Below are 16,821 nucleotides of genomic sequence, written 5' to 3' on the forward strand. Positions count from 1 at the left end.
AGGATGAAGATTTGCCACTCAGGAAGAAACTCATTCGAAAGGGCTTTGAAGCCAATTCCAAAGAAGAACTTTCTATGGCAACATTGTTGGAATCAGTGCACAGCCTTCCAGGGTGACTGCCCTAAAGGGCAAGGCTAATTCTGGCTTTTAAGTGTTTCTATGCTTGTTTAAAAGTCAGCCTCCTTACTTTCAAGTGCCAGCTCACAGTGCTAAAGTGTTTTCCTAAAGCCGCCATAAATTCTTCTTTCCCTTTGATGCTCCGGCAAGCCACCAATTCCTTTCCTACACAAACTAAGAGACGTGTTTGTGGAGAAAGGGGGAGGGAAGGCAATCTCTCTGGTTCCTCTTTAAATAATAATGGCCCCAAACATGCCTCTTGAGGCCTTGGGAGGTGGGAGTTCTTAGAAGCGAGTCTAATGGGATAATCTGACTGATGTTCATGCTCCCCTTCCCAAGAATGATGAATAGCTCAAAAAGTGCAGAAGCCAGCCACCCCTCGCCACAGGGAATAATGCTGTGCTGCTTTATTTCCACCCTCCACAGAGGTAGAAGGCTTAGTGGAGGCTGTATTGCGTTGAAGAGGATCCTGCCCTCCTCTGCTGCACTAGCTACCTCAGTGCTTAGGAAATGGTCCAGATAGGAGAAGAAGGCAGTGAAGCCCCAATTTGACACATAGTTGCACTTGGTTTGTGTTCATTACCACAGAATCCAGAAAGTGTACTCTAAAACACCTGGTGGAAGTCTGTGACACCAGATACACAAGGAAACAGAAGTTCTGGACAACTGTGGGGGTGCTGTTGACAAGACATAGTCATTCAGGCTGACACTAAGCAATTGGTTACTTCGAAGTAGCCAGGTCTCTACACTGAAATTTTGTTTCTAGCAGAGGGGTGTCTGGTGAGGTAGGGAACAGCTGCCAAATATGGCCTGAACAGACAGTTCTCTATTGATCGACTCAAATGCTGTGGGACTCTTTCACGTTTTTTTAACATCAAATCATCCTGTATTTGAACCTGCAGAAAGCCTCTAGTTGGGTATGCATGTATAACACCATGAGGATGAAGGGGTGACAGGCAGAGAAGGAAGGGAGCAGTAGGAGAAACAGAAAGAGAAAGCAAGTGTTCCTCTATGAAACCCTCACAAGCACGCAAAAAATTGCAAAACAAAAGCCACATGACTCAATGCTGGCCTGTTAGCCTCACTGCTAGGTACTGCTGGGGAAAACTGCATGAGGCTAAGGCCTGTCTCCAAGAGAGGGCAGGGCTGGGCAAAGCATAATGAGATGATTTTAAAGCCCTGTTAACTTTTTCCATTTTAACTGATCTTTCTGGATGAGGCACCAGCTCTCTTGGGAGGCCAGTTCTGAGGCATTCCATGGGACCCAAAGCCGGCCATAAAAGACTAGTTTGAGGCAGAGCTTCTGGGATAGGACTGAATTTGAATTCCCCATCTAGTTTCAGAAGATCAGAATAAGAGAAGGCCACCTTTTTACTCTCTAGTTCTACAAGGAACACAAGATGGAATGACCTCAGATTTCCCTCCATCTTTTGAGCTTTAAGAAGCAAAATACTAAAAAACATGTTCATCTAAACACTGATTCACAGGGGTTGAATAAGCAAAGACTACATACCCAGGGAGCAGCTGAGTTGGATTTTAGAGTCAGGTATGGTGGGTTCCACACACATATGACAAAGCAGCATAGAACAAGTTTCCAAGGCTTCAAAGATGAGGTGTCAGACTCCTATCTCTAGGAGCTTGGATGGAAGCAAGGTTTAGGCTATCATATAGAGTTCCAACTCTGAAATTCACCTTGGCCTTGAGCACCTGCTTTCAGTGACTCTCCTCATATCTCAAAGCTTGCACTTATGAAATAATGAATAATGCCCACTGTCAAGTAAAATACAGCTATTAACGTGCTCTTCACAAAGTAGTATCACCATTGCTATTAGTGGGTACTAGCCACCACTGCACACAGCTGAAATCTAATACTCTATGCATTAGTGAAATGAACAAGGGTGGTGACTAAGATGAATTCATACCAGCTCTTACCACGCAAACTGCAGGGCCTGAAGCAACTGCCTGAGAAGACTGTTGTAAAGTCCACATTGAAGTTTTGGTTGTACTAATAAGGAAAAAAACCTGGCTGAGTTCTAAGGACAAAGGAAATGAAACAGAAGAGAAATATTACCACCAAACAGATGGGTAAAAAAAAAAATGCCTGGATAACTGTCACTAGGTAGAAAGATGAACCCTATCGTTTAGCCATAGTGCTTTTCAGTTTGCAGTTTGTGATCTGAATTCACACAGCTCAACAGCTACTCAGCCTTATCATAAGGCAGGTAAATCTCCCTCCTACCCTGGGCACAGTGTGCATCAAATGAAAACAGCAAGCTCCATGCCTTCCTCCCATGGGAGACTGCAGACGTCAAAGTGGGATCTGGTTTAGCGTGCCATGAGTAGGGCTATGCAGACAGAGACTCTTGTCAAGGCTCTGTAAAGCCTTGTGCAGTCTGTGGGGAACAATAAGAATGCAGAATCTAAATGTAAGCTGCAAGCTGATGGGCCCATTAGGAATTAGGGCAGTCTTTGAAAGGAATCTGCGGAGATGACGCAAAACACCAAGCATGTGACCCAAATCATGGCAGGGCACATTGGATGGAGAGGGGAATGGGAATGAGCCATTTTCTAATCTGATTAGTCTGAAGTTTCCCCTGAGTATGGAAAAGGGTCACTGCACAATTACAGGCAAAGCAAGACTGAACATGGGCTGCTCAGCAGCAGAGAGACATGACCTCCTCAAAGCTAAGCCAGGCTTGGAGGCAGACATACAGAGATTGAGACAGATTCCAAAACAAGTTGCAGAATAGTCTTTTTAAATTTAATGTCAAATCATAAAGTCAAAGACAAAATAGTCTGTTAAGAGAATGTGAGGATGATGGGTTGGTGGCCTTAGCATTGGGTAAGTACTCTGAGTCCTCCAAGGGCCAGGCTCCCACATCACTGAACTTTCCAGAAGAACTCATCCTCAAGCCCATCAAGAGATAATCTAATAAAGATATGCAGCTTCCTGACTAAAAGACAGCTTAATGTACAAAAAGCATCCAACTGTCACAAACAGGGCTCCTTCCAGTTTGTTTTTGAGGTTCATGATATGAACTGTGACCTCTGGTTCAGCCTTGTTACTAGTTCTCAGTCAAGAGATAGTACCAGGTGTTGGGCCACGTACTTTCCGTATGTTATCTCAGGGACTCCTCAGAACTCAGAGGATGTAAATACTAGGAAGTAAATTGATTATACATTTTTAGAGGAAAGGAAAAGTCGAGCTTTCCCTTGGATAAGATTGTACAGCTTTAAGTGAGTTCAAAGATGGTTAGAGACAATGTGGAGTGCCCAAACTGGCAAGATTGGGCAGCTTGAACATGTAGGGGCAGGCAATGGAAGGATACTGCAGAATTGTCAAGGCATCCTAGTATGCTAATTAGTAGACAATAATTCAAAACTATAAGAAAGAAGGTGTGAAAACTGGAAGATTCAATGGTAAGGTTACAGATCTTCATCTAGAATATTGTGACCTTGAGCAAAATACCATCTTTCTCTAATCCTTAATATCTCGTGTACAACTGGGAGAGGTAATGGCTCTTTCCACTCTAAGTTGTTCTCAAAAAGTACATGGAACAGTGTACATGAAACAATTATCATACCTGTCACAAAGAAAAATATCAGAATTATCAAGATATGTAAGTCAGAGGGCAAGGGGAACTCAGACTAAGGCATAGAAAGCATAAATGACCAAAATATTGGTGAGAGTATAGATGGTGCCTTTATGGTGCCATCATCATTGTTTTTCGCCTGGTTCTATAGGAGGAGACAAACAAGTGCTTATAACCCTAGGTCTTCATATTGCTTATCTTTAGCCACCAGGCACTACTGTTGTGAAAAGCCTGACCTAAATTTTATGGAAATATCATAACCAATAAAGTTTTAAGTTTCACTTTGTCTCAGAAACCCATGTGCATATATACATTAATGTCGAAAAGAAAAATAATTCATAGTAGGTATCATAAAAATTAAAAGAATTTAATTAATTAAATAAATGAAAATCATGACAACATTTTCCTTTCATAATACTTACAGGAAGTGGGTTATCAATGATGTGATCAGAACAGTCAAGGGTAAACCAAAGATACTCAAAGATAGTCCCCCAAACTGAACAAGAAAGGAAACCCAGATGAAACAAATATGCATTCACTGCCCCAGTGACAGTCACTGGGGAACACAGGCCTTCCTTGTGCAAGTCAAAGCTCATGCCATAAGTCAGAGGTACTTCCTAGGAGTCATCTGTACCCTCAGGAGGTTTGCCCATACTGGTGACAGCCAGACAAAAGATGAATTTTAAAGAAAGATGATACTTAGAGAACAGATTTAATAAATCCACGACTGTATGCTTGCTAAATAAGCTCCTTGATAAGTAGAGCACAGGGACTGTTTGACACAGGATGGAGCTGGAAGGACTTTCTGGGCCTATTATCTGATAGTAGGTCTAGAAGGATTAGTGCAGACCTTTTTGGTATATCATGTACACTTTTGATTACAGTAATTAGAACCATGATTAAACGACCCTACACAAAGCAACCAGAAGAAAAACAGAGCTTGCCCTCTGATTCTCATTTCTCCTGCTGTTGAGTTTCTTTGATTTAAATGTGCAGGTCTATCCTAAAGATTTTCAGCCATCAGAATCATCTGTCAGAAATTTATCAGTATATTTTACTTATTTCATATGATCAACCATGTACTTCTCTGTGCAAAGAACTCTTCGGTAAAAATTATTTAGTAGAGAAATAGATCCAATAAGAATTTTGCAAAGGCAATATTTTGCTTGGTATAATATATGTAAAAATAACTTCTATAAATAATTATAGCATGTTTTAAATAAATAATCAAAATAAAACCATGAAGAGCAGTCTCCCTCAAAGGGTGACTTCCCACTTACCTGGACAGTAAGCTATCTAGAAGGTCATCACTCAAAGGTAACCTGGAGGATTTGCACATCCTTTTGATGTCTTTGGTGGGTAACACACCTTTTCTGTATTTAAAGAAAGCAAATGGGATTTTTGTGTTATTTGTCCTGCTAACAACAGTTGCATGCTATAGAAAGGAAAAGGAGATCTATCCTAAGATGGAAGTATGGAAAACTGGCATTGGAATTGAAAGTAAAGATAAATAGTCATCATATTGTATTTCACCAATATTTTCCACTTCGGGGATGACCAGACTGTCCTTAGAAAGGTCTTTCAAGATTCAGATTCCAATTCATGCTTGGTGATAGTACAGCATATTAAATCTGTAGCCATGAGTGTTGCTCTAAGTAATTGATCTGCATTCTTGACCACAAGGCAAAATGATTTTGATATTCGAAAACATCCCCTAATTTGACAGGCATTTAGAGCCTCCAACACAAGTATAATATGACTTGAGGGTATTTTTATGGACTTTTACTTGGACTCAAACCCAACTGGGGCCTTTGCTTTGATTTTCTCAGAATCAAGTCATGTTTTTTACAGGAGGCCCAGAGGTTACTTTATACAGAAAAAAAATTCTTCTGTGTTCTCAGCCGAACAGTAATCTTTCATGTACACACAACATTAGAACCCAAAAGAAAAAGTGGGGTCTTTCTTTGCATTAAAGATGTTGAGATATACAATCAAAACACATAAAGATCACTATATCAAGCTGTGTATAAAAATGATTTGGAGCTGGAGAGAGGGCTCAGTGGTTAGAAGTGCTTGCTCCTCTTCCAGAGATTCCTAATACCCATGCCAGTGACTCACAGTCACCTGGAACTCCAGCTCCAAGGGATTCAGCACCCTCCTCTGACCTCCACAGACACTGTAATGATATGCATATGCACACAGAACAACTACATACATGTACATATAAATTAAAATAAAAATCCTTTTTAAAAGGAAAAGGTTTTTAAAATGACCTAATGAAACTGAATACATATGAGCTTTATTTTAGAAGTAGATCATACAGACTTTCATTAGTTTTAAGATGAAACAGCTCCCCTACTAGATATGTAGAAATTTTAGTTACAAGGTCTTTTGCCCTATGTATTGCAAAAGCCACAGTTTATAATCCTAGTTAGTACCAAAATAAAATAAAGATGACACTTCATTATTAAACTCTGTACCATCTTCATTTACTCTATTTTAGTCAAAGCACCTAGAAACAAATGAAAATTCAAGAGGGCAGCCTATTCTTTTTAAGATAGGGATCTTCTCTATCCCTCCCCATCTCCTATGATTTAAGAAAGATTTGCTAAAAATATTCAGTATGATGAAACATGGTATGGGAGAATTGTCTGTATTCTGTCAATCATGTTTTAAATAAATGCTAATTGGCTGGGCAGGAAGTATAGGTGGGTCAACAAGACAGGACGTAGAGGCGGGGCGATTAAAACAGGATTATTCTGGGAAGCAGGAAGCTCCCTCCGCAGTCCAGCCCAGATCACCAAAGAAGCAACATGTGAGCTGATCCTCTGAGAAAGGTACTGAGTCATGTGGCTAGCATAGATAAGAACAATGGGTTAATATAAGCTACAAGAGCTAATAAGTAGCCTGAGCTAATGGGCCAATCAGTTTTATAACTTATGGAGATCCCTGTGTGATTTTCTTTGGAACTTGCCGGCTGTGGGGTACCAGGTGGGACAGAAACCCTAACAAACAGGCCCACATGTGACAGAAACATGTCAATTTTCTTTTTCCCATTTGCAGAAAATAAATAAATTCCTTTACTACTTAAGTTCACATAAACTTAAATGATTTATTAGAATCAATACAACTAAGCTTACTTTTGTCTGTCTTCATACACACAGTTATGAATGAATACATCGAAATTCTCATACATATTTTTCTTGAACTTTTCATGGGCTTGTGCAATTAAGTAAGTTATGTCGGGATCCATGATTTCAGGCACTTGGTAGTGACGTGCAATGGTTATGAGCTCCTGTTCTATGAGCTTCCCCCTAGTTATGTTTAACAGGATTTCTCTGCAAAATAAAGTAGAAAAACACTCACAAAATAGCATTGAAGAATATTTTCTCTCTATTAAGCAAGTTCAAATTTTATTTTATAAAACTGTCATTGTGTCTCGGGAACAAAGATTATTGTTAGTCATTTTATTATCTTTTCCTTCCTTTTCTAGCACTAAGGATTGAATCCAGGTCTCTCACATGGGAGACAAACTCTTTACCATTGGGCTATAATGCTAATTCTCTTGTTACTGTTATCATTATTCTTATTTCAAGATGGGGGACTCATTAATTTACCTAGAGTAGCTTTCAATTAAGTATATAGCCCAGGCAGACCTTGAACTTGAGATTCTCCTGCCTCAGCTCCCAATTAGGTAGGATTACAGACCTGTGCTACCAGACCCAGCAATTGTTTGCTTTAACTGAATTCATATACCTAAATTAAGAGCAACAAGAAGGCACCAAAGCTAGGATGGAAAATAATAAGCATCACAGTATAAAAATAAAATACTATGTCGTCCACCTTGAGAATACTCTGCAATGAGGAAGTTAGTTGTTAAGTCCTTGGAAGGTTAGAACATCTGTCACTAAGTGCATGACTTGGTTTAATGTCTTTATCTTCCTTAAAAAAATAGTAACTGACTTAGGTTTCTGTTTTGTCAGGGCATGGGATTTGTAAGTCAATAAACTAGAAGAATATTTTGTGGACAGGAAAAGCAGCTGCTCACATTTCTGTTGCCAAAAGTAAAAAATGATACATTCTGGCGATGAGAAGAAAACTTAAAAGAGTCATTTAAGAGTCCAGCTGTCTGAGTGTTTAGAAGACAAACAGCACTGATATTATTTGGCAGTGCTGAAAATCCAAGCAACAACATATTAATGATGATGAGGATGCAAAGTCTGAAACACTGTATGTACTATTTTCAATATATCATCTATATGAAAGCTATTAATTGTGTAGCCTACATTAGGAAAAGCTACATCAAAATCATTAAAATGAAAAATGTCATGGTGGTTACATGAATAAACTTCCACAAGAAAATTGACTTACTGGAAATAATTCAATTCTCAAGAGTCCCAAATAAACAAGGGAAAATGAGATTTTATTTGTTCTACTATAGTTGGATCTTTCAGATTAGTAATGGCCTTTAGTTCTTTTGACTATTTCTGATCATTATCACTATCATTTAGGGATCTCAGAAAGCTATGTATGGTGGTGCATTTGGAAGGCTGAGTCAGGAGAATTGTGAGGAGTTCAAAGCAAACCTGGGCTACATAGAGAGACCCTATATCAAACACACATATACAGTCACGGGAAGGGCTGGGGGAATATGAATAATAATATATGAATGAATGAATGAATGCCAGGTTATCCTAATCAGGAATCTCCTATTCTGTATCCATGATCTTGCCCCTATCCAAATGAACTTCATTTTATATACAGCTTAGGCTGTTGAGCTTTCCTGCTCTGCTTTTGTACTTTTATCAAAGGCCAAATTCAACACAAAGGATCTATCAGTGTCAGTAATTCAGGCCAATCAATATTGGCAAGGGATAACCTTGTGGGAAACCCTGTGAAAGGCACACTGGCATCTAAATTTTTCTGACTCTATACTGCAGTTAGACTGTCCAAGCATGAGATGAGCTCTGAAAAGCACAAGCTAGCAAGACCAAATAAATGAGGTAATAGTAATAACAACTTCTACCATTTGCTGAACACTAGCTATATGCCAGGTCCTATGTTACAGATACTTTTGGCATGGATCATCTCATCTGACCTAAAAGGTTAGTACTCATTTTACAGATGAAAATATGCAGGCACCAAAATATTAAGGAATTCACTCAATTTTCCAAAAGCTCAAATGTGAACCCAATCATCTAGCCTCAAACCCTATGCTTCTGTGTACTACACTATGCACTCTTCATCTAGGACAGAAGATAGGATGGATAGAAGGGAGGCTTAGAAAAAAAACTTCCTTGAAGGACATGAGATTTGAATTGAACTTTATGTGTTTGTGGAGCTAGTGATCAAAGCTAGTTCCTTACATATGCTAGGCAAGAACTCTATCAATGATTCCCAGCCTTGAGCTGACTTTGTACGGTCTTTTCTCTTTTCAGTCCATTCTATTGTTTGCAGATTCATGGGTTGAAAACTTAAATCTCCATATTCAAGCTACTCATATATGAAGAGGGAATTAGGGTTAGATAAACTCAGGAGGATGGGCTACCGAGAAGGCATTAGTAGCTTCATAAAAGAGCTTGAGCTAGCATAGTTGCACTGACATGATATGAAACCATCTGTTATATCATGATACAGTAATAATATAGCAGCATCACATTCTCAGATTTCCCAGCTTCCTGAAGTCTGAGCTAAACATGCTTCTTTGTAAACTAAGTCCCAGGCATTTTGTTATAGAAACAGAAAAGTGGACTAAGACATTTTACTAACCTCTGTTCTGAAAGCTGAAATTCGTTAACACTATTTTGGAAACTCTGAGTCACTAAGCATCCTTGACAGAGAACCAACTGAATATAGGAAATGGTTTTCAAGGAGAGACCTGGATAATTTCCTGTACTAGTAATGGAATAATGACATACATAAAATGAAATACCATTAATAATTACTACTAGCAGTGATATTATTGCTGATGCTCTGTGATAAGCATAAAATGATTCCAATAAAACTCAAGATTTAGATTAACATAAAATAATGGGAAAAACAACAATTATGGAACACATACATGCCAAAACTTCAAGGACATTATCTTGGATTTCTTCCTTTTTATAATATATATTTTAAATTTTTCTGAGTTTCTGCAATAAGAAAATATCCCTTTCACTATCTGAAATTCAAAGTATTTGAAAGTAAAACACAGCATGAAGAAGAGTAAGTGACATACTACCTCAACAGGAAAGAAGGAAGAAAGGAAAGAAAGAAAGAAAGAAAGAATATGCACAGCAGTAGCTAGAAATTTTCCATACACCTTTAACTAAGCTTATTATAGCACCTCCAATCATAAAAGTTTATTTCCTTTTTATTGCATAAACTGAAATTATCCTGGCTTCTCTGCAACTCAAATTTATATCTGTTGGTTTCCCTCTATGCTTGTTTTAAAAAGCTCAGTATCCCACAACATTCCATGACTTTATGTAAAGGTGTCACAACCAAACCACCCCGCAGGAGAAACAGAGGCCCAGCCCCAGAGCCCTGCAGCAGGCCTGTGTGACTGCTGTAAGTGAGGGGTGGGTCTTCACCCTAGGATCTCCACCCAGAAACCCAAGCCTCACCACCCAGACATCCAAATGGTGGCTGCTGCTGTTTTGCCCTGTATTTCTAATGTTCTTTAGGATTTGAATCATCTTGCCAAACTTCAACAAACTTAACAAGAAAACTTAGGAAATCTCTGCAAAAGTAGGACATTCTATTTTTTTTAAATCGTGGTACAGTATAAAGAGCATGAAACTTGCCATTCCTGACATTTAGGAGGTGATAATGCTACATAACTACTACTTGTCACTAGATCCAAAACATTAGATCACCCAAAAGAACTCCAAACCCATTAAGTAGCTATTCTCCTTTTCTTCCTCCCAATAGCCTTCTCCCCTACATGGTAGCCTCCAATCTGCTTTCAGTCTTTTCAGATTTCCCAATTTCATATTCATATAAATGGAATCATCTGTGGTCTTTTTGTTATTGGGTTATCTCGTGTAACACAATGTTCATCCATGTTTAAGTGTTTGATTCCTTTTTTTGGTGTAATATCTCATTGTGTGAATATACTATATTTTTCTTATATGAAATCATGGATATCTAAATTGCTACCAAGGTTTGTTATTATAAACAGTGCTGTCATTAATACTTGCGTACAAGGTTTTGTTTGTAAACCTTTTTTTGTTTTGTCTTACTTTCTTTGAGATAGAGTTTTGCTATTTAACCCAGGCTAGACTTGAATCTACTTGCAGTTCATGCTAGTATCTAACTCATGCTAATCCTACTACCTCAGTCTCTTAAGTATTGGATATATGTCACCACGACAACCTGGGCACCTGGTTTCAGCTTGGAGAAGATACATGTACTCAGGAATGCAATGTCTGGGCTACATAGTAATCAATTTTTAACCTATTAAAGAGCCACCAATCTATTTTCTGCACACTCCACTTTGGATTTACAAGAGAAGCAAACGTCTAATTTCCACCAGTCATATCTAGTCCTCACATAAAATTCCAAAGAAACTAAAATGAGACCTGATACCAACATCTCACCTCAGAACTTCGTGTCTATTCACTGAGGAGAAATAAACATATACTTACTTTAAAAACTACCAACTTGGTAGTTCAGCAGTTGCATGTACATTTCTTGCAGAGGAACCAAATGTAGTTCCTACCACACAGAAGCTGCCTGTAACTCCAGCTCCAGGCAATCTGATACCCTCTTCTGGCCTCTATGGGCACAACACACAGACCCACACACAAGCAGACATAATTACAAAAATAAATAAATAAAATCTTTAAAAAGAAAAACCTCACCTACTAACTATATTACTCTTTATTTCAATGGTTAATATTAACTATTTTAAATATTTTAATGTTAACTACCTTTGTCTTTACCAACACTGTATTACACTCATAGCAGTAACATTTTCTATAGCTTAATATTGTATTAATAACAGTGTGGTTTAGTTAATAGTAGAAAGGATAATAAAGCCAGGCAGTGGTGCTGCATGCCTTTAATACCAGCACTCAGGAGGCAAAGGCAAGTAGAATTCTGTGAGTTCAAAGTCATTCTGGTCTACAAAGAGAGTTCCTGGGTAGCCAGAACACAGAGAAGTTCTCAGAGAGAAAAGAAAAGAAAAGAAGAAAGAAAAGGAAAGATAAAAAGAAAGAAAAAAGAAAGAAAAGATATTGACATAATTCTGGTTTTGTAACTTGCTGTGGGATAGCCCCTCTGTATGCTGTGAATATGTTTTATTATCATTTGTCAATAAAGAAGCTGCATTGGCCTATAGCATGGCAGGATAGAACCAGGTGGGAACTTAAAGCAGAGATGCAGGGAGAAAAAGGGCAGAGTCAGAAGGGATGCCAGTGAGCCAATAGAGCAACAAGATGTACTAGAGAACAGGTACATGAACACACGTGAAAAAATATAGATGAATAAATGGGTTAATTTAAGTTGTAAGAGCTAGTTAGCAATAGACCAGATTTATTAATTAATATTAATAAACGTTAATTAATATTAATTAATATTAAGCCTCTGAGTGATTATTTTAAAAGTGGCTGGAGGACCTGGAGGGACAGAAAAGTCTCTGTTTACAGTAACTAACATCACAAGACTGAAAAAAAAAAGGAATGCCACGCTGTTTTGGGGTAGGAAAGTAAATGTGCAGATTCTGACACATGAAATGTGAAGCAGTTTAACAAGCTTTTATTTCATTAGAGTCATCTAGTCAAGTAATAATAATTTAAAACTTCATTTTAAACCTTCAGATCTCAGAATATTTTCTTACATATCAAATCATTAAAGTCTAAGCAATATCTTTTAAATAAACTTTTAAAAAATGAGTTTCAGCATAAATAAGACCTCAAAAGCCTAAGCTTTATGTTCTAAGGCTTACAAACAAAACAAAACAAAAAATAAAAAATAAAAATAAACAAACACCCAACTGAGCCTAAGTTAAATCAAACAGCACTTTTGATGACTGTTAGCACCATTTCTTATTTCTTTCCATTTGATATTCATCAAATAAAATGTGTTTTGCTTCCTTTAATCAGAAGTCATGCTTGGTTGCTCACATCCTGCACTCCCTCAGGCTTCCTCCCATATCGGAGGGCCAAAGAAATCTCCACTTTGTTGTCATTTACATTCCTGCATGAAATACTGTTGCACTAAGACATTGACAGACAGTAGAGGGTAGCAGAGGTAGCTGATAGAATATATGTCAGGAGAAAGAGATAGAAACATACACCAAAATGGGGCTAACACAAATACATGACCTTCTGAGCATCAGTTTCTCTCAGTGAAACTGGGCAGAAGCGTTTATGTCAGGGAAATTTGTTTTGCTTCAGGATCCTTTCAAGATATTAGCATGACCATGCCACTATCCTGTTAAAACTTTCTAGGGTTTATCATTTCTCAATGTAAGAAGCCAAAAGCTTCATGATAGCCTCAAGGAACAAGGTAATCTGATCCTTCTACTCTGCTGCATCTTAGAGCTCGTCCCCTGTGATTCTAACTCTATCCCCTCATACCTGCCTTACTGTGATTCTTGATCTGCATCAAAGCCAGGCAGGAGCCTCTGCAGTTGCCATTCTAGTCACGATGCTTTTCTCCCAGAAAATTCCAACAGCTTCGACCTTGGGAATCCTCTTCTCATCTGCTTATATGCCATCTTCTCTATAAGGCCTTCCCTGATCAACTCTGTTAAAAGTTTGACTCCTCCTTCCTGCTGTCTTCTGCTGGTACCATCCATCATATCTTACCCTATGAATAATTTTCTTAGTGACTTTGCATACCATCTAAAATGTATGGTATACCAGGACCTGGGGCTACTTCAGTTTGCTAAATCTACAATACTTTACATAGTCCCAGGTATGTCCTAAGCCCTGAATAATAAATTGTTTACTAAAGACATAAAAACTTAGGATTAAGTTAGCAAGCTATGAAAAGCAGTTAGCATAGTGACTGGAATGCTGAATGATAGATGAGCAATTTCTAGTACCCGTATCTTATAATGGAGGCTGGTTTGACCTGTACTAAATGGAACAAGTGACTCCTCTTAAGTAAATTTGTTTTATAGGACAGGGAACTATTTTGAATGACTCTGAAATCTCAGAACTTGTCTGCATAATGGCTAGGTAAAATGGTCTGCTTGTTTTAAATCGTAATATTCAGAGAATAAGTATAAAGGGTTAAACTAACAAGCTCCAGGTGGACCTTCTTTTATCTACTGGCTAGATCTCAAAACACCACCAATAAGGATTTTTTAGAAATCAAATTATATGCCATCTTTCATTTCTTGTTACACAAAAAGACAGGCTATCTTCATTTTGGTCAGCTGTAATTGGCAGTGACACTCAACATCTTAGCTGTAAATTCCTCCAATTTACAAGATTGTCAAGATCTTAACAGCAATAAGCACACTGAACCTTGAAATACATCCTTTTGAAACTAAAGAATCTATGACAGTATAATTACTGCCAAATGAATCTGCTTTGTAAATCTAGTTTTGGAATATTTTCTAAAGAAGAGGTGCATCTGTATTAAAAATCATTGATCCTGCTTTCTTATTCCAAATAACTAAGCAGCTTCTTATATTTTATTACTGTTCTCATCTTATTTCACATCAAATGTTATGGATTTTCCTGTTTTGACGTGCAGTGGAATATATCTGGTAATTTTAACTTATTTAGTTTGAAATTCACTATGTCCTGGTGCACTCAAAACTCAAGAGCTGTTTGGGTGTAACCAAACAAAAAGATATTCTCATGCACTTAAGAGCAATTGCTGTACATTAACAGTCTATTCTTCACAGAGGCATAATTTTCGACAGCCTTTAACATTCAGGTACAATTCCACCATTTGGGACAATGCATTTAAATGAACTGATGTGACAATTATTTTTGTTGTTATTGTTTCTTAAATTGTGTGAATGCTTCTTTTTTGGAAAAGGAAATGGAAAACTTGGGGATGGTGATTAGCTTGCAATGTGGGTAGAAAGGGATAAATAGGCATTTCATTTTGTAGCAAAAGTCTTCATTTTCTGCTACCTCACTTCGAACTGAGACTATCCTGTTTTTCAGGGATCATTTGTCTCCAGATAAACCCCACTTACTTAGCTTTATGAAAGGAAGAGTTTCACTGTGTAGCCCAGGCTGGCTCCCACTTCTCAGTGTTCCTGTTTGCACCTCCCAAAGTGCTGAGGTGCCACCCTGATTGTCTTGTGACTGGTTCTCACTTTATTGTTAGTTGTTTTAAAGGCATTTAAAATAATTAGCACAAGTTATGTGGAGTGTGAGCCCACATAAGCCCTGTAGTACTAACTGATAACAAATAGGCTGAAAATAACATGGGGGCCTGTGTCCTCTATATACTTATAAGCAACTCAGAAATTCATAAATTTACTCCTATCAAGCAACTAAGAATGGTATGATCAGAGTCTTCATTCTAAAGACTTTATCCAATCGAAAATGATATATTTGCAATTGTAAAGAATTTGAAAATATATAAAAACAAGATTTTAAAAAAGAAAATTGGGGCTAGAGTTAACCTCAGTGGAGGAGAAAATGCTTAGTTTACCTGATGTCCTCATTGTCAGAAAAAAATCACAGGTAAAAAAGGATTGGGGAAAAGAAGGACAGAAGGGGAAAAGGATATATACATTCCTCTTGCCACTTAAATATAACCAAATAAGCACGGTGCACTGCCTTACAATCTGTTTCCTAGAAAGAATTTTTGCTCATTTTTCTCTAAATAGTTGTGAATATATTTATAATCTCCTTTTATCCTCACAACTAATACAACATATCAATGTTATCAGTCTCTCTAAATCAAAATGCTATACTACAGTTCCATTACTTTATATTTCATAGCTTTATTTTAAATTTTATATAGATAATGTCATGGTGAGTATTTGCATATATAACTTTTGTCTATACTTACAAGTGTTCCATTTAGATCATGTTTTAGAAATATAATTCATGGGACAAAAGAAAGAAAAATTTTAAAGGATTTTCATATATGGCTCTAAGTTATGTCTACCCTTCTATTATCAATGAATGAGCTTATAACAATAGGATAGTATCATTTTATAATAATTTATATTGTTTGAAATAATAATATAGTTGCATCCTTCCCCCCCCCTTTTTTTTTTCTCCCTCCAACCCTTCCCACGAAATTGCCTCACTCTCAAATTCTTGACCTGTTTTTCTTTCATCATTGTTACATCAGGGCAAAGTGGTAGAGCAATGAAAGGTCCTGGGCTTCAACCATAGCAACTCCACAAAATCCCAATTCAACATGAAAGACAATATCACTTTAATAACCAAATGAAAAATAAGCTTAAAAATCTCTTCCCCTATTTGTTACAAGATTATATTTACTCCGGTATGTTCTGGATGCATGTATTCTTTATTATGTATTCATTTCATTAACAAATATTAAATGCCAAACTTCATGCAACTGATAGAATAGAAGAAAGGAATGGAACAGACTGAACTCCTAGCTCTTTCTACTTGCATCGTGGAGGTGGTCACAGTCCAGAAGCAAAGCCAAGTAAAAGGAACAAAAACAAACTGGCTACAATAAAAGCATGACCAGAAGCTCAGAGAGGGCATCCAACATCTGATCCGGCACATGTATAGGCACAGGGAAATTCAGAAAGATGTCACAGCAGAGGTCCTGGGGCGGGGGGTGGAAGACCTTGAGGACAAATAGCAATTTGCTAACCAGGGAAGTAAGAAGCAAAGACAGGAATGATGTTGGGAGGAAAAGGACAAAATACCATATTTTCTAAGACTGAAAGAGAACAAGAAGATGGCACACTAGAGAAGTTGTGTTAACTATCGCTGACAAGTGCTTTCTCAAGTGATTCACCAGTGTGAGTTCAGTTACTGCTCACAGCAATCCTCTCAGCACATTTTGAATGATTCCATCTCATTGATGAGGAACTAAAGCCCAGGAAGCTTCAGTAAGTTGTTCAAGGACACACATACAGTAGTTGGTAGAGCCAAAATTTGAACCAAGATAGTCAGAGTTCTTCAGATGACTAGGTCACAGCAGAAACAAAGCAAGAGAA

The 16,821-nt window shown here is 37.8% G+C and overlaps 1 protein-coding gene across 2 annotated transcripts in view; it reads right to left on the bottom strand.

Annotated features, from left to right (window-relative positions):
- The window catches only part of Efhc2 (EF-hand domain containing 2), a 175,137-nt gene that overhangs the window by 21,357 nt on the left and 136,959 nt on the right, over nt 1-16,821 (bottom strand). The window contains exons 12-13 of one of the 2 annotated variants that reach the window (XM_048461553.3): nt 6,851-7,048; nt 4,991-5,083 (exon numbers count right to left, since the gene is read on the bottom strand). In XM_048461553.3, the coding sequence (XP_048317510.1) occupies nt 4,991-5,083; nt 6,851-7,048 (291 nt within the window). The remainder of the gene's footprint in view (nt 1-4,990; nt 5,084-6,850; nt 7,049-16,821) is intronic. The other variant, XM_085684528.2, reaches the window with a different exon arrangement.

Source organism: Myodes glareolus, chromosome X (genome assembly GCF_982192425.1).
Source record: "Myodes glareolus chromosome X, mMyoGla1.1, whole genome shotgun sequence".
In the NCBI taxonomy this organism is placed as follows: Eukaryota; Metazoa; Chordata; class Mammalia; order Rodentia; family Cricetidae; genus Myodes; species Myodes glareolus.